The sequence below is a fragment of the Cynocephalus volans genome, chromosome 7, assembly GCF_027409185.1.
Source record: "Cynocephalus volans isolate mCynVol1 chromosome 7, mCynVol1.pri, whole genome shotgun sequence".
NCBI classification, from domain to species: Eukaryota; Metazoa; Chordata; class Mammalia; order Dermoptera; family Cynocephalidae; genus Cynocephalus; species Cynocephalus volans.
The window spans coordinates 134,052,474-134,076,165 of NC_084466.1; the positions used below are offsets into that span (position 1 = coordinate 134,052,474).

General features: G+C 34.5%; 1 protein-coding gene across 2 annotated transcripts in view; it reads right to left on the reverse strand.

Moving 5' to 3' along the window:
* NT5C2 (5'-nucleotidase, cytosolic II) overlaps positions 1-23,237 on the reverse strand; it is a 106,144-nt gene extending 82,907 nt beyond the window's left edge. For both annotated transcript variants that reach the window (XM_063101789.1, XM_063101788.1), the window contains exons 1-2: positions 23,208-23,237; positions 2,135-2,252 (exon numbers count right to left, since the gene is read on the reverse strand). In XM_063101789.1, coding sequence (XP_062957859.1) covers positions 2,135-2,235 — 101 coding nt within the window. In that variant the 5' untranslated portion in view covers positions 2,236-2,252; positions 23,208-23,237. The remainder of the gene's footprint in view (positions 1-2,134; positions 2,253-23,207) is intronic.
* Between the last annotated feature and the right edge of the window lie 455 nt (positions 23,238-23,692).

Here is a 23,692-nt window from a genome sequence, read left to right on the forward strand (position 1 = left end):
CTTAATTAGAAAACTAAAATAAATTTATTTTAAAAGATCTATTTAAAATTTTTAATTAACAAAAGCAAATATTGTTAGACAGGAAGAATAAGTTCAAGAGATCTATTGTATAACATAGTGACTAAATCTAATAATAATGTACTGTATACCTGAAAATTGCTAGGAGATTAGATTTTAAGTGTTCACATCACAAAAAAATGATAAGCATATGAGATTATACATGTTAATTTGCTTGATTTAGCCATTCCACAATATATACATATTTTAAAACATCATGTTGTACACCATAAATATATATGAGGAGGGGGAGGAGGAAAAATGGTGGACTAATGGGTACAAAACTATGCTATCTACTCTAAGTGAATTACTGTGCAGTATATGCATGTATTGAAACAACATACTGTACCCTACAAATATGTACAAGTAAATGTTAAAATATTTTGAATTAAAAAAATATATTTTTTAAAAGCAAATATTTGCAAGAGGCCAAAACCCCAATTTTTTAATATTAAAAAAATTATTTCAGTGATTTAAAAATTCAAACCCTTGAAGACACTTTTTCTATTGTTTCAGATTATACCCTACTATTGGAAGAATACGAAGCGATGAGCCCATCTAAAATCTTCCAGGAAATGCCATACCAAATGAGTCAGAAGTACATTCAGGATCTGACATATTAAATACAATTAGAATGTCTAATAGGTGATGTTTACTAGAAACTTGATGTTTACTAGGTGATCTCACTTCTCATTCCATAATTCTAGCCCTTGTTTCCACTGCTAAAAATGTTATATCCTAAGCAAATGTACATTCTATAGCATAAAGATTAAGTGAATAACTGGAAAGTACAGAATGCCTCTACATAGCATAATCTCTTCCAAATGCATATGTTACATTTATATACACACGCGTAAATGCTGTTTTTATGCTTTAACATGCCATATCTAACAATATTTCTCACACACAGAAGAGTATCATTAGTACCCACTGTGATTTTGAATCTTGACAAGAAACCAAAATGTTTTCACTTTTTCAGGTTTTAAAAATTATAACAGTAGCCTAAAACCTAGAAATGCCACATAGTGACCACAGCACATAAAGCAAATATCATCAGCCTACTTTTAAAAGTAACTAATGATAAAATAATTAACTTTCAAAATAATCAATACCAAATAATTATTTTCTTCAAAACATTAATATTTACTGAAACAATAAAATGCAGCAGAATTCTAGCCTAGCTTTCCTACATAGAGAAGAGTGAAACCAGAATTATTTTTTTGTCTACTTACAAAAACTTTCCTGCATAAACAAGTTAACCATTTATCAAATAAGATTTTAAAAGTAATATTTATTTCCTCTTTCTTCTAGCCTAGAAACAGCTAAGTGATTAGGAGTTGTTTTAGACTTCCTAGAGTTCCCATACAACTTTAGCACTGTCAATATTCCAGCATCTCTACTTATTCATGGCTTTCTTGGGGTGGAGGGCAGAGATGGTTCTAGTAGGGCCCAGATCTTTCTATCCTATAAATTCACTAAAAGTGTAAACTTCTAATTTCTGCCTAAAAATAAATGATTCCTAAATGTGTTACCTACTTCCAAGTATCTTAATTACTTAAGATTTAGGAAAAAGCAGACATTTAACTGAATCTATAAAAAGAGGTAAACAAAAAGAAAACACAATTTAAACTTTTAAAGGAAAAACGATTTAAAGAAAATATTAAAGTCCTAAATCTAAAGAAGAAAACTTTGCTAGTTCCCAGAGTTACCCCCATTATATTTAACACACAGGAGCCAAGAGATACAACTTTTAAAAATCTGTTTAAAAATTACAATCAGTTTGTGGTAACTGTCAATTAAGAATTTCATTATTAACCAGGTGCCATTTTTTTTTTTTTTTTTTTAGCAGCTAGAGAATTTCCTTTCTTAAGGACTTTTATTAGTAGATCCAAGAAGCAGTATGGTGTACTAGTAAGTAAAAGTTTGTACTCTAAGTTGGATGTGAACCACGAACTGCTATATCATCTGGGGTAAACTACTTAACTTCTCTATAATTAATTTCATCACCTGAAAAATGAAGATAATAAGCACTCGCTTCATAGAGATATATCAAGGATTAAACAGACAAAATACTTACCGATGATAGGCTTCTCGACGATACTTTTTCAGGGCTTGCTTATCCATGTTAGCAGGCATATCGGCTGCATTCTGTAACCGATCACTCCAGGAAGTTGTCATTTTATTTTAATTGTATGCTGAAAAGAAAATCAGCAATTTAGTAGCTTAATATTGGCATCTACATACTAATAACTGATTTTTTTAAATATTAGAAAAACTCTAGCTTGCAAACTGCCTAATTACCTATTAAAACATACTGAATATGGTAAATATACTGATACTTCTATACTATGTAAATTTAGGAAAATAATCTCATATGGCAATTTCTTATCTGGAAAGATCACATATACTTCTAAATAATTAAGCATGACTGCCAATAATTACTAATATTAACCTAGATTCTAGAAAAAGGACTGAAATCACAGGTTCATGAAAATACATAATTTTAAGTTAATACATGTTTTCAAAATGTGTCAACTAATCAGCTTTTTAATTCTGATCAACATACCAAGCTCAGTCAATGGTGCCACAGATATAAGTAAAAAATGCTTGATTTCTTATTTCATGCTTTTATATTTTTCTGTAATAAATTATTTTTCAGCTGGTATTAAAGATTATGGACTAGAAGAAATAAACTAAAACATTTCTTCTCATTAGGATAAACATCTAAAAAGAGGTGGGCAGCTGGGTGTCTGTTTCAAGTACTTTGACAGTAGGCTATTCTTAGGTTTCACTTGTCTTTTTGAAGTTTTCATCTGTAAATAGTTTTAAATAAGGATGAAAAATATCCCTTTAGAGTTAAAAAGTTTATAAATATTTTATTAAATACCAATATTTGTGAAAACATCACAAATTTCCCATTTTGGAACTTATTTCCCATTTTGAAAATGCTAATAACAGCACTTATGAAATTAAGTCAATTTTTAAAAAAACCACCTTTGTAGCTATTTTTAAATAATTTACTGAGGTGAAATTCACATAAACAAATTAAACACTTTAAAGTGAACAAGTCAGCAGCATTTAGTACATTCATAACATTGTGTGACTACCAACTTATAGTTTCAAAATATTTTCATCACTCCAAAGTAAAACTCCTATCCATTAAGCAGTTTCTCCCTGCTACTGCATACCCCCAGTCCCTGGCAACGACCAATCTGGGTTCTGTCTCTATAAATTTAACTATTCTGGATATATCACATAAACGGAATCATAAAATATGTGCCTTTGTGCATATAAGGCTTCTTTCACTTAACATAATGTTCTCGAGGTTCATCCACATTGTACCATGTATCATATACTTCATTCCTTTTAATGGCTGAATAATTAATATTCCATTGTATGTACATGATGGACATTTGGGCTATTTCCACCTTTTAGCTATTGTGAATAATGCTGCTACTGAACATGCATGTACAGTGTACTTGAAGGAAAATCAGTTTTCAATTCTTTTGTATCACGAACAAAATTATTTAAAACATTGTATAAAATTGGTTCAGTCTATGTGTATAAGGTTTTTATGAAACATAAATGAATTTCATGTTTAGACTTGGGTCCCATACCCAAGATATCTTATTATGTAAATGCAAATACTCAAAATAAAAAAAAAAATCTAAAATCCAAAACACTTCTGATCACAAGCATTTCAGAAAAAGGATATATAATCTGTACTTAGATTTATAATGTTTGTGAAGTAATAAAGTTTTCCAACACTGTTTATAGAACAAAAATACTGGTACTTGCAATAAACTTTAGTTAAAATCTTATTAAAGTATAAAAGTAACTTGGGGAGAAGTTATTTACTAGACTATAACAACTAAATCTAGACCTACTATAAGGATTGGCTTTTTGTCTTCTTGTGGGGTTTTTTCCATTAAAAAAAAAAAAAAACTCATGGGGCAAATCTGGACCATTTTGTGGATTCAAAAAATGGAGAGATTTTGAAAGTAGAGAATTACAATTGAATGTCAATTTTTTTTCCAACCCAGATCATATATACGTAAGTTTAAACAAAAACCAAAGATGAAATTGGTAAACTGTGATAAATTAAGAAAAATCAGAAGAGCTGTTATAATAAAAAAGACTTCACCTGGAGTTCTATCTACCGCAATTAATATCCACATGGTAAAGCATGGGAAATAAAATTTGTTTACTGTTAAGGCCTTAGGTACATTCCAATTTTAAAATCAAACAGTATTCACAAAAGCCTACCTCCTACATCTGTTTTTTAGAAATTAAGATCTGCAGAGGGTGAACACTCAAATCTTCATCTGTGTATTGACTAGCACATGTAGGTGAGGAAACCACCTGAGGCCTTAAAAAGAACCAGCCAAAAGAATTAGAGGGAACAATACCTGAAGCTCACACAGGTAGGTAATGGTTTCCGCCCCAATCAGCCAGAATAGAAAAGCTCATCATCTATGCAGCATTAGGTAGAGTACTTGGAAAGGTTTTGTCTTCACAGTAGGGCAAATTATCTAAATACTGCTTTGGTCCGGCCTAACAAAGGTTAAAAGCAAGACCTGAAAGGATCAAATTATTTCCAAGTAACTTAACCATGTCAAAAAAAACAAAGCTCAAGAATATTTATACAAATACAAAAATATCCAGCACACTACAAGACAAAATTTAAAATGTCTAGCATCCAACCAAAAATTAGCAGTATTCTGGCAAGACCGTGTATGTTGAGAGCTTCTCTGACTATCCTCCTCCGAGTCATTTTACTATTCATAATATGAGGCAGTTGCTGTGGGTGTCATCAAAGCAGTGGACAAGAAGGCTGCTGGAGCTGGCAAGGTCACCAAGTCTGCCCAAAAAGTTCAGAAGGCTAAATGAATATTATCTCTAATACCTGCCACCCCAGTCTTAATCAGTGGTGGAAGATAGGTCTCAGAACTGTTTATCTCAATTGGCCATTTAAGTTTAATAGTAAAGGAATGGTTAATGATAACAATGCATCATAAAACCTTCAGAAAGAAATAAGAATATTTTGTGGACCATTTTGTTTCTGTATGTGGCAGTTTTAAGTTATTAGTTTTTTAAATCAGTACTTTTTAATGGAAATGAATAAAAATCTGTCACAGAGTTTTGAGACCCATTAAAATGAAGTTTGATGAGAAAAAAATAGCAGTATTCAAAAAAGCAGAAAAACAGGACCCACAATAAGAAAAGAAATCAACTGAAACAAACCAATAAAGGACACAAATGATAGAATTAGTACTCAAAGACATTAGAAGTTATTATAATTGAACATAATTCAATATACAAAACATAATCCAAATACTACTATCATTCATTACATAATTCATAATTGAACATATTTCTTATGTTCAAAAAATAGAAGACTGAAAATGTTAAATGTAAGCTTGAAAGATAAAAATGAGACCCAAATCAGATGTCTAGAAATGACAACTACAACATCTGAGATGAAAAACACACTGGATAGAATAGCAGATTAGACATAAAGAAAAGATTAGTGAACTTGAAGACATAACAATAGACACTAGCCAAAGTAAAATAGGAAAAGATTTTTAAAAAACCCAAAAAACTAACAGAACATCAGTGAGTTGTGTGACATACATGTTATTGGAGTCCATAAAGGAAAAGGGGAAGACAGAAAAAAAAATTTTTAAATAGTGAGTGAAAATTTTCTAAATTCAATGAAAATTATAAAACCACAAATCAAAGAAGTCAGCAAATCCAAAGTACAAGAAACATGAAGAAAACTACACAAAGGCACATCAAAATCAAATTCCTTAAAAACAATGATAAAGAGAAAATTTTTAAAGCAGCCAGCAAGGAAGATATACTACAAAGAGAGGAAAAAAGCAGGGTTTTCATCGGAAACAACACAAGCCAGAGGAAAATGGAGAAACACCTTTAAAGTACTCAAAGAAAAGAGTGTGTCAACCTAGAATTCTTTATCCAGCAAAAAATCTCTCAGAAACAAAGATGAAATACTTTTTCAGACATACAAAGCTGAAAGAATTCATCACCAGCAGGCTACAAGAAATTTTAATGGCAGTAGAGGAAAATGATACCAAGTGGAAATCAATCTACACAAAGGAATGGATAAATATAAAAGACTCTTTTTTTTTTTTTTTTTACTATTAAATCTCTCTCAAATATAACTGTTTAAAGCAAAACCAATAAGTGTATTATGAGTTTTAGAACATAATGCATGTTAAAAACAGCTCAAAGGTGAGTAGGGGAAAAAACGGAAGTATACTCTTGTCAGATTCTTATAGTATACATAAAGCAGTACAATATTACTTGAAGGCAGACTATGGCAGGTTAAAGAGGAATACCATACACCCTAAAAGCAAATATTAAAATAATACAAACAAGTTATAGCTAATAAGACAATAAAGGAAACAAAATGGAAGTTAAAAAACCCAAAAGAAGGGCCGACCCCGTGGCTTACTCGGGAGAGTGCAGCGCTGGGAGTGCAGCAGCGCTCCCGCCGCGGGTTTGGATCCTATATAGGGATGGCCGATTCGCTCACTGGCTGAGCGCGGTCACAAAAAAAAAAAAAAAAAAAAACCCAAAAGAAGAGATAAAAAGACAAAAAAAAAAAAAGAAAGAAAGAAAGAAAGAAAAAGGAAAGAAAGAGCAGATGGGACAAACAAGAAAAAAATAGCAAGGTGGTAGAATTTTACTCAACTATATAAATAACAACATTAAATTTAAAATATCTAAACACTATAATAAAAAGGCTTGAGATTATCAGAGACTGGATTTTTAAAAAGCAAGACCCAACCATATGTGCCTACAAGAAACCCACTTTAACTACAGAGACAAAACAGATTAAAAGTAAAAGGATAGAAAAAGATACAACATGCCAATGCTAATCAAAAAGAAGCCAGAGTGGTTATATTAATAGTAAAAAAGTATATTTCAGGTCAAAGAACATTACCAGAGATAAAGATGCCAATTTTGTAATATTAAACAGGTCAACTTTTATCAAGAGGGCATAATAATCCTAAATGTTTATGTACCTAATAACAGAGTTTCAAAATACATGAAGCAAAAACTGACAGAACTGCAAGGGGAAAAAAAAGTCCACAATTACAGCTGGAGATCTTGACAATCTCAATAACTGATGGAACAAGTAGATAGATTGTCAGTTAAGGATAGAGAAGACTTGACTAACACTGTCAGCCAGCTTGACAATTGATATTTAGAGAACTACAAAATATACATTGTTTTCAAGTGTACATGAAACATTTACCAAAGAGATCATATTCTGGGCCACAAAAAAGTCTGAATAAATCCGAAGGAATCTAGTCTTACAAAGTACATTCCTGTCCAAGGTTAAATTAAATTAGTAATAAATAATGAAGATATCTAGAAAATTCCCAAATACCTGAAAATTAAATAAACACTTATATATAACCATGTCTCAAAGAAGAAATCGAGGGAGAAATTAGAAATTATTGGATCAAATTCAACACACAACACATCAAAATTTATAGATGAGAAGGAAATCAAAACAGTTCACTTAAAAAAACACAAAAGACAGTAATGGAGGAAATAAGGGACAAAAGGTGTAAGTCATACAAAATGGAAAAAGCAAGCCGTTCTTTATCACTAATTACATTAAATGTAAACTGATTAAACCCTTCCATCAAAAGGCAGAGGTTGACAGAATGGAGTTTTTAAAATATGATCCAACTATATACCATCTACAAGAAACTCACTTTGTTTTTATTTTATTTATTTATTTATCTTTGCAGCTGGATGTTATGGGGATCAAACCCTGGACCTTGATGTTATCTGCACCACACTCTAACCAACTGAGCTAACCCCACCAGTCTCAGAGACTCACTTTAGATCCAAAGATCTAAACAGCACTATAAACCAACTAGATCTAACAGACTTATCATACAATGCTCCATCCAACAAAAGAATACACATTCTTCTCAAGTGCGCATTACCTACAACAAACCATATGTTCTACTACAAAATAATTCTCAATAAATGTAAATAACAACAACAAAAAACATACAAAGTATCTTCTCTGACTACAATGGGATGAAGCTAGGAATCAATAAGAGAAGGAAAACTATAAAATTTATGAATGTGGAAATTAAACAATATACTCTTAAACAACCAATGGGTCAAAGAAGAAATCACAAGGGAAACTAGAAAATAAAGACAAGTGAAAACAAAAACAAAACACACCCAAACTTATGGGATGCAGCAAAGGCAGTGCTCAGAGAGAAATTTATAGCTCTAAATACATTTAAAAAGAAGAAACACCTTAAATCAATAACCTAACTTTATACCTTGAAGAACTAGAAAAAGATGAGAAAACTGAACCCAAAGCCAGCAGAAAGAAGGAAACAATAAAAAATAGAAAATAGAGAATCGATTAAACTAAAAGTTGGTTCTTTGATACATCTTTAGCTAGACTTACAAATCTTTAGCTAGACTAACCAGAAAAAGAGACAAATCTTTAGCTAGACTAACTAGGAAAAAAAGATAAGATGCAAATAACTAGAATCAGATGAAAGCAGGGACATTATTACAGACCATACAAAATTTAAAAGAATTATAAGACAATAGTATGAACTGTATGCCAATAAATTAGATAATCTAGATGAAATGTACAAATACCTAGAAACAAATTACCTAAAATGAGTCAAGAAGAAACACAAAATCTCAAAAGACCTGTAAGAAGCAAACATTGAATCAGTAATCAAAAACCTCCAAACAAAGAAAAGTTCAAGACCAGATGGCTTCAATGGTGAATTCTTCTAAACAAATAAGAATTAACACCAATACTTCTCAAACTCTTCCATAAAACAGAAGAGGAGGAACACTTCCTAACTCATTCTATGGGGCCAGCATTATTACCCTGATACCAAAGCCAAAGAAAGAGACAATAAAATTAGAGACTAATATCCCTTCTGAATATACATGCGAAAATCCTCAACCAAGTACCAGTAAACCAAATCCAGCAGCACACTAAGATGATTATACATCGTGACCAACTAGGGTTTATCCCAGGAATGCAAGGGTGGTTCAACATATAAAAAGCAATCGCTGTAATACATCTCATTAACAGAATAAAGGAAAAATGTCACATAATCATCACAACTGATGCAGAAAAGGCATCTGACTAATTCCAACGCCCTTTCATGATGTTAAAAAAAAAAAATTCAGAAAAACAGAAGAGAACTTCCTCAATAAGATAAAAGGCCACTTATGAAAAATTCACAGCTAACATTATAACTCAATGGTGAACAACTTAAAAGCTTTCCCCCTAAGGTCAGGAAAAGGATAAAGATGTCCACTTTCACTACTGCTATTAACATTGTCCTGGAAGTTCTAGCCAAAGCAATTATACAAGAAAAAAAAATAAAAGGCATCCAAATTGGAAAAGAAATAAAGTAATCTCTATTCATAGAAAACAATCTTACATACAAAATCTGTAGGATGCAGATAAAGCAGTATTTAGAAAGACATTACAGTACTAAAGACCTATATGAGCAAAACAGAAAGGCTTCAAATCAATGACCTTAAAAAACAAAGAGAAGAGCAAATGACACCCAAAATAAGCAGAGAAAGGAAATAATAAAGATCAGAGAAGACATCAAAGAAAAACTATATGGGCCGAGCCCGTGGCGCACTCGGTAGAGTGCTGCGCTGGGAGCGCGCCGACACTCTCGCCGCGGGTTCGGATCCTATATAGGAATGACCGGTGCACTCACTGGCTGAGTGCCGGTCACGAAAAAACGACAAAAAAAAAAAAAAGAAAAACTATATGATCATCTCAATAGACAAAGAACAAGTATAAGACAAAATCCCAGGGTTGGCCTGTTAGCTCAGTTGGTTAGAGCGTGGTGCTGATAACACCAACGTCCAGGGTTCAATCCCCATGGGACAAAACCCAATAAATGCTCTCACCAAACTAGGAATGAAAGTTAGCCTGATAAAGAGCATCCACCAAAATGCTAAAGCAGACATGACACTAAAGGTGAAAGACTGAATATTTTCCCCCTAAGATCAGGATCAAGACAGAGATATATGCTCTCACTGCTTCTATTCAACACTGTATTGGAGGTTCTATTCTTCTAATCAGTACTATCAGCAAGAGAAAGAAATAAAAGGCATCCAGATTGGAAAGAAAAAGTAAAACTTTATTTGTACGACCTTAGCATCTATGTAGAAAATCAGACAGAACCTACAAAACTCTATTAGAACTAATTGAGTTTAGCAAGGCTATCAGACACAAGATCAATACACAAAAATTATACTTCCAATATACACTACTGGTGCAAGAAACAACCAAAAATTTAAAAATTTTAAATGCCACTTGCAATAGCATCAGAAATATGAATATTTAGGGATAAATCTGACAAAAGTCGTACACAAGCTGTTCAATGAAAATTACAAAGTCTTACTGAATAAAATTAAAGGCAGCAATGGAGAAATATGCTATGCTCATGGATTGCTAAGACTTAACATTGTTAAGATGCCAATTATCCTAAATTCATTGCAATCCTAATCAAAATTCCAACAGGCATTTTTGTAGAAATTAATGAAATTATTCTAAAATTCATACAAGAATGCAAAAGACGCAGAACTAAAACAACGTACAAAAAGAATAAATTTGGAAAACATAACATACCTGACTTCAAAATTTATTATAAAGCTACAGAATTAAAAAAAAAAAAAAAGCTACATAATCAAGACACTGTAGAATTGGTGTAAAGACACATAGATCAATGGAAGAGAACAGAGAATCCAAAGACAAGCATAAGCATATATATTCTATTGACAAAAGTGCAAAGGTGATTCAGTGGAGAAAAGATAACCTTTTCAATCAATAGTGCTGGTACAACTAGTTCTCCATATATAGAAAAATGAACTTAATCCACATCTCTCACTATACACAAAATTTAATTAAAAATGGATCTAGACCTAATGTAAAATCTAAAGCTATAAAACTTCTAGAACACATAGGAGAAAATCTTTGTGAGCTTTGGGTTAGTCAAAATTGTCTAATCTGACACCAAAAGCACAATCAATAAAAGAAAAAAGTTGATACTTCAGATTTCGTCAAAAATTCAAAAAATGTTTGCTCTTCAAAAGACACTGTTAAGAAAATAAAGACAAGCTACAACAAAAGAGACAAATTTCCAGCTTCACTGAGGTTACATTTTAGAGGAGTCAGACAATAGCCAAATATATAATATCATATCAGGTAGTGTTAAGAGGTATATAGTATAAGACAAATAAATAAGGTATGGAAGTAAAGAATAACAATAATCACATTGTAGATAGGAAACCATGGAAGGCCTCATGGAGGAGGTAATATTTGCTCAGAGACCTGAGTAAAGTGAGAGAGTGATATATAAAACAAACAATAAACCAACTTACCACAAGTTTGGCATGTACAGTCTTGTTAATGTTTTGTATGTTTTGGTTTATATGTATATGAGTGATATAAAATACTTAAAATATTTTTACGGAGGTTTAAACACTGTTTCTGCAATCGTTTACATACTTATCTTGTTATACAGGTCCCTCTTCACGGCTGAGAACTAAAAAAAACTTAAACTAAATTGTATTTACATACTGTTTCCATTAAAATGTTTCCTCTCTTCTAGGGAGAAAAAAGCTATAGTCTGGGAGAAAATATTTGTAAATCTTATAAAAGAATACATCTTATAAAAGAACTTGTATCCAGAATATATAAAGAGCTCTCGTTATGCAATAATAAGATGACAAACAAACAAGTTAAAATACAGGCAAAAGATCTGTACAGAAACATCATCAAAAAATATATAAGTAAGAAGCACATGAAATGATGCTCAACATCATTTACCATTAGTGAAATGCAAATAACAACCACAATGAGATACCACTACATATGTACTGGAAGGTTTAAAATTAAAAAGACTGACAATGTCAAATGTTGTTGAGAATGTAGAAGTAAAATTCTGATGCACTGCTGGTGAGAATAAAAAAATGGCACAAGCACCTTGGAAAACAGCCATTTCTTTAAAAGTTAAACATATACCTACCATATGTCCCAGCCTTTCTACTCCTAAGTAATTATCCAAGAGAAATTAAAGCATATATCCATATAAAGACTTGTACACAAATGTTCATAACAGCTTTTTAACGGTCAGAAACTGAAAACAACCCAAATATCTATCAAAGGTGAATGGATAAACAAATTGTGGTATATCTGTACAATGGACTACCACTACACAATAAAAACGAATTAACTGTTCGTACACAAAACAACATGAAAAAAACTCAAAAGAATTATACTGAGTTAAAGAAAGACAAAAAAGAGTGCATACTATACAATTCCATTTATATAAAATTCTAGAAAATGCACACTAATCTATAGTGACAGAAAGTAGATCAGTGGTTGCCTAGGGTGAATGGGTGAGGCAGGGAGGGGAGGAGGTATTACAAAGGAGCCTAAGGAAACTTCAGGGGGGCGGATATTCATTATCTTAATTATGGTGATGGTTTCATGAGTGTATACTTATGTCAAAACTTATTATACACTTTAAATATGTGCAGTTTACTGCCTGTCAATTATACCTCAATAAAACGTTTAAGTCAGATACACCTTTCTCTTTCCTTACAAATTAGAGGTAGTAATTAAACTAAGGAAAGTCTTCCCCCACATATTTCTATTCTTTATTATTTTCTTCAAATTATTCGCACGAATAATTCAAAGCATTTTCTTGGGTTCACTCACAGACTAAACAAAATGCATTTTATTTTAAAAAGTCAAGTTACAGAGACTCAGCAAAGGTCACAAAACTTTATTCAACTACAATTGCAAATGTAAATGCTTAAGTAACCATGACATCAGTAATAAGGGATACAATCTGCCATGAAGTCTATACAATTACATGGAGGTAAAGGAATGAGATTTTATAAAATCATCTTCAAGAATTCATCACATGACAGTTGCTACGGACTGAATTTTGTCCCCCAAGTTTTATGTATTAGAAGCTTGATCCCCACTGTGACTGTTAAGAGCGGGGGAAATCCTATTATGGTAATTGAAAGGAGGGGCCTTGAAGAAGTGATTGGATTGTGAGGACTGTACCCTCATCAATGGATTGATCCATTCTAGGAAATAATGGGAGCAGTTCTGGTGGTTTTAAAAGGAGATTGACTGAAGAGATCAGTCTCTCTCTGCTTCTGCCATCTTGCAATGTGATGTTCTGTGTTGTTGAAGCCACCACCAAAGACACCCTCACCAGATTCATACCCTGGACTTTGGACTTCCCAGCCTCTGAAACTTTAAGCAATAAATTTTGTTTCCTTACAAATTACCCAATTTCAGGTATTTATGTTACAAGCAACAGAAATGGACTAATACAACAGTTCTCCCACAATCTTATCTACCCTTACTTAGTATTACTAGGACAGACTTTTGAACTCTCCACAGAACTTCATCAAGTCAGTTTATCTAATGTTTAACTATATTTCGTAGTAACAATAACATTAAAGATGATGATTCTTTATCATCTGGCCAAAAAAAAAAAAAGTTCCAATAGGTAGGTAAACATTTCATTTGTCACCCATTCACAGCATCAGGCTTAACAATAGTTTTTTCAGTAGGGTAGAGCAATACTGAATTAAAAAGCTGGAAATTTCATTCCTGTCATACAGAATAGAATAATATCTACAGAATAGAATAATTGTTTCAGTATAAAATATCCACCCAGCAAAGTTGCTGCACCTGAAGAGTAACAAATGAAATGAACACTCAAGCGTTTAAAATATTGTACTTTCACACTTTAAAAATGTTTCATAGGCAAAACATAAAAGTTCCCTTCACCACTACCATCACCCTCCCCCAAAGAAAGGAAACCAGCTGCTCCAACCGCTGCAGGCAACTGCTCAAAACAGGAAGCAAAGAGTAACTGAAACAGCAGGGCAAATCCAGTTAGCAATCTGCAGTGAATATTCTTTTCCCCAAAAAAGTGTACCAATAAAATGTTGATGGTCACACATGGTAAAACCACTATTTCTAAACGACAGAGAAAATTTTGTCCCTCTCATACTTACTCATAACATAATGTTAATAAAACTCCAAGATGTACTACAATAATATTCTTCATGCCCAAATTGGTGAAATTATGTAAGCAGCAGCCAGAATTTATGTCATGCTGCCAGGTATACCTTGGCAAAGACTCTTTTACAAAGCCATTTTAAATGTCTGTTTCAAGTCAGTAATTCACTTGGAAAGAAGTGAGGAGCATTTAACAATCAGGCAAAGTGTTTAATACACAGCAGTTGAATCAGATATTCATTTTTCAATGGAATAAGTGCGTCAATATAGAAAACCAGGTAATGATAACAGTATAAACACTCAGTGTTTTACTATTTCACTGGAATTTTTTATTTTGTATTTGAAATATAAAACTTGGAATTTATAAGTTTTAAAATTAACCATTTTCATTCTGTTTCAAAGCAGTGTTCTTAGAATGAAAATGGTTAATTTTCTATTTAAGAAAGGATAATTTTGAATAATTTCTTTAGATTTTCTTACCAGCCTGAAATTTATTTTGGTCTTTATAAATACAACCACTTTCACTGCAAATTACATATATGAAAGTAGTTAACTTTGTGGAAAAAGAAAAGTTAACACTATATCCTCCATTTGTATGCCTCATATTATACAAAGTAAGCACATTTTAAACATAGCCCTTGATAATCCTAATCCTTGACAGATGAGCAAGTAAAACCAAGAAAGTATACTGGTTAGTCAGTTTTATCAATATATTGTGGTTAAGGGCCTCTCCGTAACATGTCCACAAATCAACTTACTTACACATTCCCTTAAAAACAAGGGAAGTCAGATGCAAGTTTAATTCATCTACCAATACTGAAAACCTTCTTGTATCTGTAGTTAATAGTGTCACCTATAACTCAAAGAACAGCACACTCTGAAATAATCTATAGTCTTTAAAGTATTTTTGTAACCTTTGCTCCTTCTAATCACAAAAGTAATACATGGGAGGAACTATATATATAAAATATTTTAAAATGAACATCAATTTTTCCAGAAAAGGAAGGCTCCTTAAAACTGTGCTGTGTTTAAATTGTGTTAAATGTTTCATTACCTCTTATCTTTTAAATATTTGATGACGAACAACAGTTTTGTGTTCATTTTTCATTTCATTATTTTCATTCAGAGATCTTTAAATTATTCATCCCAAGTTGCACTACACATTCCTGTCAAAGGCCAATACTCCTAGTTTACACACCAAAGTTATACAGATGGCTAACAAATTCCAACTAATAAAATTGCACTTACCTACCCACACACATCTCTCACTACCCTCTTACCCTGCTTTATCCTTCTTTTTCGCACATAACACTTCCAGACACAATATATTTGAGTTTGCATTCTGTCAGTCACTCTCTCTAAAATGTAAGATTCATGAGGGTGAGACTTTTATTTGCTCTTCTATACCCAGCACTTGTACGTAGACTTGATACATAGAAATAAATGAACCACTAAACCTCCACACTTGGAGCCCTGTGCTTTTCAGAAGCTAATTACTGTATAAGCCTGAAAACACAAGATTATTGCACAAGTTGCTTTTAATGCTCTAAATGAATCTTTTTGAAATCTTATTCTTGGTTCACAAATGCATAAGATTCTTGGCTTAATTAATGTAATAATATTTTGCTAATGTTTCATCATCAGGCCTTGGAACAAAAGGTTCCTTGTTCTCTGATGAAAAATAACTAAGATGAGAACAGACCTTGTCAAGGGAGAAATGCAGTACCCTATTGTCTTAACAACTTGTTTTTCTTCTCCAAGTAACAACATGCTCCTATCTGTAGTCTGAAACTAACTGGAAAATACAAATTTATTTCATCTGTTCCCAAAGTTCTGAAAATATACTAAAAAGACCTAAATTTTGTTATATTCTCAGCATTCTATTGCTACTACTCTTCCATATCACACAAGTGCTAAATATTTTTCCTACATCAGCACATTAAGGTTGCCCCTAACTGAATGTTTTGAATAATACCAGACCTTCAACAATAAAATGGTATTGACACAAAAGAACAAGAAAGCATGTAAAGATAACGTCTTAAAAGATTAGGCTGTTTCTTCAAAACATTGCTAAAATTAACCAAAGTCTTTCAAAAGCCTAAAGATTCAAAGAAAGCTGAACAATTTTTACATTTGGCCAATATATAACACTTCGCAATTTTAGTAATGATTCCTGAATATTTCTTTTTTTTCCAAAGCAGGTAAAAAATTCTGCTTTATTTCAGAAAGAACTTATTGTCTTACCAATGAGCTCTTGCTCACCATTCAATTACTTTGTTTTAGTTCTTATCTTCCCTCTTAAAAAATAATAAAAAGAAAAAACCAGAAATGCAGAAATAATCACCATAGTATACCTCTTTGTATGTAAACTCACATTTAAGGTTTAGTCCACTCATTTGTTAAAAATTCAGATATATACATGAGTTCAATGCCTTAATAATAGTAACATTAAAAGTAACATTTATTGTGTGCTCACTATTTTTCATGTATGATTCCAAGCACTACACATATTTTAATTAATTGACTTCTCGCAACAACCCCATCAGTGAGGTATTATTATCCTTATTTTACAAAGAAAGAAACAGGATAGAGAAGCTAAATATATAATTTCACTGACGTTACAGAATTATACTGTGGTTAAGAGTGCAGATTCTGGAGCCACACTGCCTGTGTTCAAAACCTGGCTCCAGCACCAACTAGCTCTATGACTAAGCAAATTATATAATCACTTCAGTTTCTTCTACTCCAAAATGGGCAGAGTTGGAACAAGGATCCAATGCATTAGTAAGCTGCTAATTAGTAAGGTGCTAAGAACAGCTGCTAACACAAAGAAAGTGCTTAAGAAATTATAATGCTAGAGCCCACAATGTTTTAATATTTGAGGTCTCTGCACAACATAGTACTTCACGTATTGAGGAATGTGTAATAGGTTTCTACTTTCAGAGTCAAAACTTGGAGTGCCCATTAGGTGCCAAAGTCTGTAACAATTTCACACATTTTTTTTCCATGTCAGTTTAAGTATCCTAAACCTAATCTACTATCTATAGGTTTCTTTTTTGTCCTGAAAGCACTTAGATCCAGATAGAATTATTTCAAGAACGATTTCATCAAACCTACTTCAAAAGTAAACCAACAGGGGCTGGCCAGTTGTTCAGTTGTTAGAGCTTGGTGGTTTAACACCAAGGTCAGCTGGCTGGTTCGCTCAGCTGGTTAGAGCACAGCCTTAATAACACCAAGGTCATGGGTTCAGGTCCCCACATTGGCCAGCCATCAAAAAAAAAGTAAACCAATAATTTGAAGCTAAAAAAAGTAGCAGTAGCATTTTCTGATTTCTGATTTGTGAAAGATTCCAATGTTTACTCTCCCAAGTTAAAGCTTGGTCTTATTTACAGGATGATACTGATTAAATTCTTATCAATATAATTTAAAATTCTTACAATTTTGATACAGACCATTTCAGTTATTTCAACCTACACACAATTCAAGCTGGTTTACTTAGCAGCTCTAAAACAAACTAGACAGAGATACACAAAAAATACCTAACTAGATTCTAACATGACTGGTTAAAAAAAAGTTTGCCAAATGTTTTTCAAGAATTGTCAAGTAAGAGTAAAACTCATCTTTAAAGGCAAATCAGACGAAATAGTGTAGAATAATAGAAATCTCTAGTGTAAAACATTTAGACTAAAACTAATAATTCAAAATTTTCACTTTCTACAATGCTCTGGCCCCAAAGCTAGAGCATAAAGCTGTCCTGTCCTTATGAATTTAGAGTGTAATTTTATGATAAACATGATGGTAGAAAAAGTGTGTAACACAATTCTAACTGACCATCATATTAAAGATAGACTAAGCAGAAAAAATAAATATTATATATAAACCTAAATGTGAAAAGCAAAACCATACAACTTTTAGAAGAATATAGAGATGAACAACCTTATGAGAGAGATCAAGGTACGGAAGGCTTTCTTGCATAAAAGACAAAAAAAAAAAAAAAAAACAACCATAAAAGATAACGAATTTGACCGTATTAAAATTTAAAACTTATTCCTGCCAAAAACATTTAATCTGAATCTAAACACAAGGAAACAGACAAATCCAAATTGAGGAACATTCTACAAAACTACTGGCCTGGACTCTTAAAATATATCAATATTAAGAAAACAAAACACTGGGGAACTGTTTTAGATTAAAAATAACTAAAGAGACATGGCAACTAAATGCAATTCATGATCCTTGAGTAGATCCTGGATGGGCTGGAGGTGGAGAAAAGCTTATAAAGGTCATAACCGGGACAATTGAGAAACTGAGTACTAGTAATGTTGCAGCCATGTTAAGTGAGATAATTGTACTGTAGCTGTGTGGGACATCCCTGTTCTTAGGATATTCAAACAGAACTTTTGAAGGGTGAAGTGTCATGATGCCTACAATTTACTTTTAAATGGCTCTAGGAAAAAAATGTACATATAAAAGATAAAGTAATGTGGCAAAATGTGAACAACTGGTGAATCCAGGTGAAAGGTATGTGTATTCATTGAAATATCATTGCACTTTTCTGTAGGATTGAAATTTTTCAAATAAAAAGTTGGAATAAAAATGTACAACTGTTGAACAAAAAGTAATGAGAAACCACACACTTAAGGAGGTATTTGCAACACCATAACTGAGAGAGGATTAATATAAAGTATAGATAAAAAGAGCTACAAACCAATGATGAAAATGCAAACAAGCCAACAGAAAAATAAAGTATATAAATAGGCAATTTACAGAAAAGGAAAACTAAATGCGAAAGAAATGGATGTAAAGAAGCTCAACCTCACAAAATCAGGGAAAAGCAAATCAAAATAACCCACCATACTGTCAAAAATTTAAATGTCTGACAATATCAAGTTTGTAAGGATATGGCAAAATGCAGGCCCCCTCAAACTGTTGATAGGTATTTTGTATTTATTATTTTGGGAAGTAATTTGACATTATCTAATAAGGTTAAAGATGCTCATACCCTACAACCTAAGAATTCCCTAGATTTACAATTCTCTCTCACACATGTAAACAGGACAATACAGCCAAGAACGTTAATAATAGCAAAAGTCAGAAACACCTAAATATCCATAAACAAACTGTGGTTTATAATGGAATATAATAGAGCAACTAAAATGAATGAACTAAAGATACATCAAAATGGATATACATCAAAAACAATGCTAAACAAAAATGAAAATTGCAGAACCATATGTATATTAAACAAGAGTGTATGCACTTTTATGATATATGCAAATTGGTAAAAGTATAAAAATATAATAGTAATGATAATTACTTCATCCATGACAGTGGGACAGGAAGAGAGGGGAATAGAATCAGCAAGGATTCATACCAGCTTCAATTTTATCTGTAATGTTTATGAAGAAAGACCACACAATTAGAAAATGGCTTAAACAAATTTTCTTTTTTCTTTTTTTTTGACCGGTAAGGGGATCAAAACCCTTAACACAGTGTGGTCTGCACCACGCTCAGCCAGTGAGCACACCAGCCATCCCTATATAGGATCCGAACCCGCGGCCTCGGCGCCACCAGCACCACTCTCTCCCAAGTGAGCCACGGGGCCGGCCCTTAAACAAATTTTCTTAAAGTAAATATGACAGTCTTAACTGTTCAGATTTGATAAAAAGGGTGGGCAGTACATATATTAAGTGATGGTTATTTTCTACGTTTGAAGTATTTAATAATATTTTAAGATAAATTTAAATTAAAACATTAAAGAAACCCCATTACACTGAACCAAGGAGCTTTTAAAAATACATATTCCACTGGATATTTGAATTGGAAACATGCTAATACCTAACAAGCTTACTAATTTTTTCTAAGCCATTAAATTTCAGTTACCAGATTTCAGTCTTCTCTTTCCAAGCAGACCCTGACAAGCAGGCTCTTTCCTCACACACTCTTAATAATGCTTTCCAACCAAGACAGACACACAAAAGATAAGAAATAGTTCATCACTCTCCAAATCAGTTTAGCCTTTCTGATTCCATACTCAGCCTAAAAAAAAGGTAGTTTTGCTGCCCTGCTGGCAATTTTGCTATTTTTATTGTTTTGCTGCTAAGGTTGTTTTCCACAAACAGCAAACTTTGGCAACCAGTCATAAAATGCAATCAAATTTAAATCTGTAAAAAGTCATATAAGATGTACTCAGTCAAAGTCCTTAGCACTCCATAACAATTTGCTTATCAATGCTTATCAACTTCCTTAAAGCAAATAACTTTTTCAGTCTAAACTTAAAAAACCAAACCAAACAAAAAACACCAACTACTTATAGAAAAGAGTTATGTTACTTCATTCATTCTGCTCTATCTGCATATCTTATAAGCAGCTTATCAGAATTTCTCTTCCCAGCTTTTTCTCATACTATTGCTCTATAAAACCTTTTGCTTTAGTGAGAGCAACCTATTCATTATACCACCAACATATCCACTTTAGCATTTCTCCCTACTCTCAAGTGTCACTTTCTCTGGTTTCCCTGATCCCACCAACTTACGGTATTATCTCTCCATTCTGAACCAAAAAAAATAATAATACCTAACACTTTTCCAAGTCACTGCAAAATTCAAAAAATAAATAATATCTAACATTTATAGAGAACTTAATGTGTGCCAGTATCCATTCAATGGAACTACTCCATTTAATCCACACAACCCTGTGAAATTTGTTCTATTTTTCCCTTTTTCAAGGTTAGAGAAACTGAGTGAGGCTCTCTAATGTTAAGTTTTCCAAGGCTGCATGATGGTTGCATGATGGTAAGTGGCAAGCCAAGTAGGTCTCAAACCCAGACTACAAAATCCAGGCCCTTACACATATGCAATACTGTCTCCTGGCTTTACTGGGGAAAGAAAGTACTGACTGCCTTTACTGCTCATGTGTCACTTAACATATGCTTTGTGATATTTAACATTTTGTGTTACTAGATGCTGTCTAAAAAGCTCAAAATATTACATTCATTCATTGTGAGCCTGTATGCCAGGCTCTCAGTAATTTTGCCTACTGGACATAAAGGCATGTTACAGAACATCTACAAATGAAAAGTAGATGAACTCTACATACATGGACATCCCGAAATGTGGGTAAAGGCAAAATTCAAAATAATATGTACACAGCAATTATAACTAGATAGAAAGCCATGTCTACATAAGAATTTTAAAAGAGCATATTTATAAAATGATAAAGTTGGGGGCTTTTCCCTTTTTTTTTTTTTTTTCTATTTTACTGAATTAAGCTTTTTGGTAAAAGAGTTAAACAATACTTTTTTTAAACATCATGTTTTAAGTACTCCTTTCTTTCCCCTGAAACAGTAAAAACAGCCTACAGACACATTAGTGAACACCTCTTCTCTTAACATTCCACTGTAATTTGGCTTTCTTTAGGAAGACCTGATGTCTTCTAGTAACGCTGGCAGGTACTATAAGTAAATATCTATATAAATCTTCCTACAATAACAAACTTCTGGAAACTTGTAGCTTACTGTAAATTTTCATACGATGGCACCAAATTTTAGAACTGAATGGAACCTTGCAGCTAACATCTGCTTCAGCCCCCTTATTTTACACATTAGTTGGTTACTAAATTATAAAACCTAACTTTTAGGTTAACGAGAGTAATGCAACAACCTACACTGCTGAAATATATAGGTTTATATTGCAATGGAAATGCACTTAAGAAATAAAGTCTATTTTTGCTACTATCAATCCAGCGTATGGAGTTTTGATTTTAATTACTAACCAGCTTCTTGAATTTAACCTTTCCAGGCCTGAATGCCTTCACCTGGATAAATTCAAACCATTATTGAAAAGTGCCCTAGTAAATATTTAAAAGACCTAGTCTGTCCTATGCTCAATAACATTAAGTTTTCATAGTAAATGGCACTGTTTCAATATTCTCCCCTTCACATTACAGTCAGCAGAGTTTGCATCCGCTGCCTTAAGAGGCAAAATTAATAGTCTACGGACATTACGAAACAAGCACAGTTCAATCATGAAGAACCTGTCTGCAGCCAGGTGTGCGCACAGACTCCCATAATGGTGACCGGTCATTTCGGAGCACTATACTTTAGAGCACAATCCTCAAACATAACGGATCTAAGACTGAAAGCATGAGAAAACAGTAAGTCAAACACCAGGCTCTGCCTACTGCTTTGATAGCTCTGGCCTGCCAGAGTCAAAACCCCAAACGTTATTCTTACAGCTAAGGGTTCAGGCCTCGGGTCTGCATCTCGCTCTCACCGGCTTCCGGGCCCCGGGAAAAGGAAAATAGACCGCCACCAGACGGCTGATCCCCTGACTGGGCACCGCCTGGGAGAACAAGCCCTCTTTTTGTGGCCGCTTGCAATTCGACGTGACCTTTCCAGGAAGTGCCGCGCACGACAAAACCGGCGTGTGTGCTACCCAGCGGGCGGTTTCTCGTGGTCCCGCTAAAACGCGGCCAGCCAAGCTTGCACCCTACCAGGAGCCGGCAGGTTCCTCGGGGGTCGAGCGAGAGGGCGCAGGGGGCCTGTCTATGAAGAGGGGCAGCGGGAGAAGCCCGGAGTCGGCCGGAGAGGAGAAGCGGAACTGAGCAAAGGGGTGTCTGCCTGAGGCGGGACGGGGGCTGCCCCAGGCGGGAGGAAAGGGTGGAACGGAGCGCGGCGAGGTGGGCTCGGAGGCGAAGAAGCCCTGTGCTCCGGCGACCAGGCGGGGTCCGGAGCGAGCCGACAGCCGGCAAACAATGGCGCGAGCGTGACGTGGGCCGGGGGCGTCGCTGCGGCGCGGAGGAATATGCTGTGAGGCACTGGAGGCGCGGGGGCGACAAGAGGGTGGGGACGTGAGATGAAGCGGAGTCCACGGGTGCGGGGTTTAGGGGCTCGGCCGGAGGGGCCGCAGGGGCACCGCGGCTGGGGGCCAGGGATAGGCAGCAGCTCCTGCCCCGAGGTGGCGCGCTCGTCCGCGCAGCCTTCCTAGCTCACTCGCCCACCCGCTCTTTCTCCGCCCGCGGGCCTCACCGCACTCACCGGCCCCTCCGCACGGCAGCAATCCCAGCGCGCAACTGCCGCAGCCGCCTCTGCGCGCGCCTTGTCCGCCCCCGCCGCCCGGGCACCGCCCCCAGCTCGCGCCCGGCCAGGGACCGGCGCGCTGTTCCGTCCCCGGACTCCGCCGCAGAAGTCGTCGGCGGCGACGCTCCCTGGCCGCGCTGCGGGACGCGAGCGGCTGTTACTGTCGGTGCCTCTGTCCCTCAAGCGGGTCTGAGGATCTTCAAACGACAGAACACCGGTTATTGCTGAGCTGTAGGGTGACGCATGTTGACAACTCTTCCATCTCCTTTAGGTCTCCATCCTTTGGCATTCTGCCTAGCCCCTCAGCAGAGCCTCGGGCTACCTCTGTCCGATCCTGTTCGAATCCCAGTTCCACCTGTTACAAACTGACCTTGGGAAAGGTGCCTGATCTCACTATACCCAGTTCCCTCATCTATAATACAGGGATAGATGACAGTAGTATC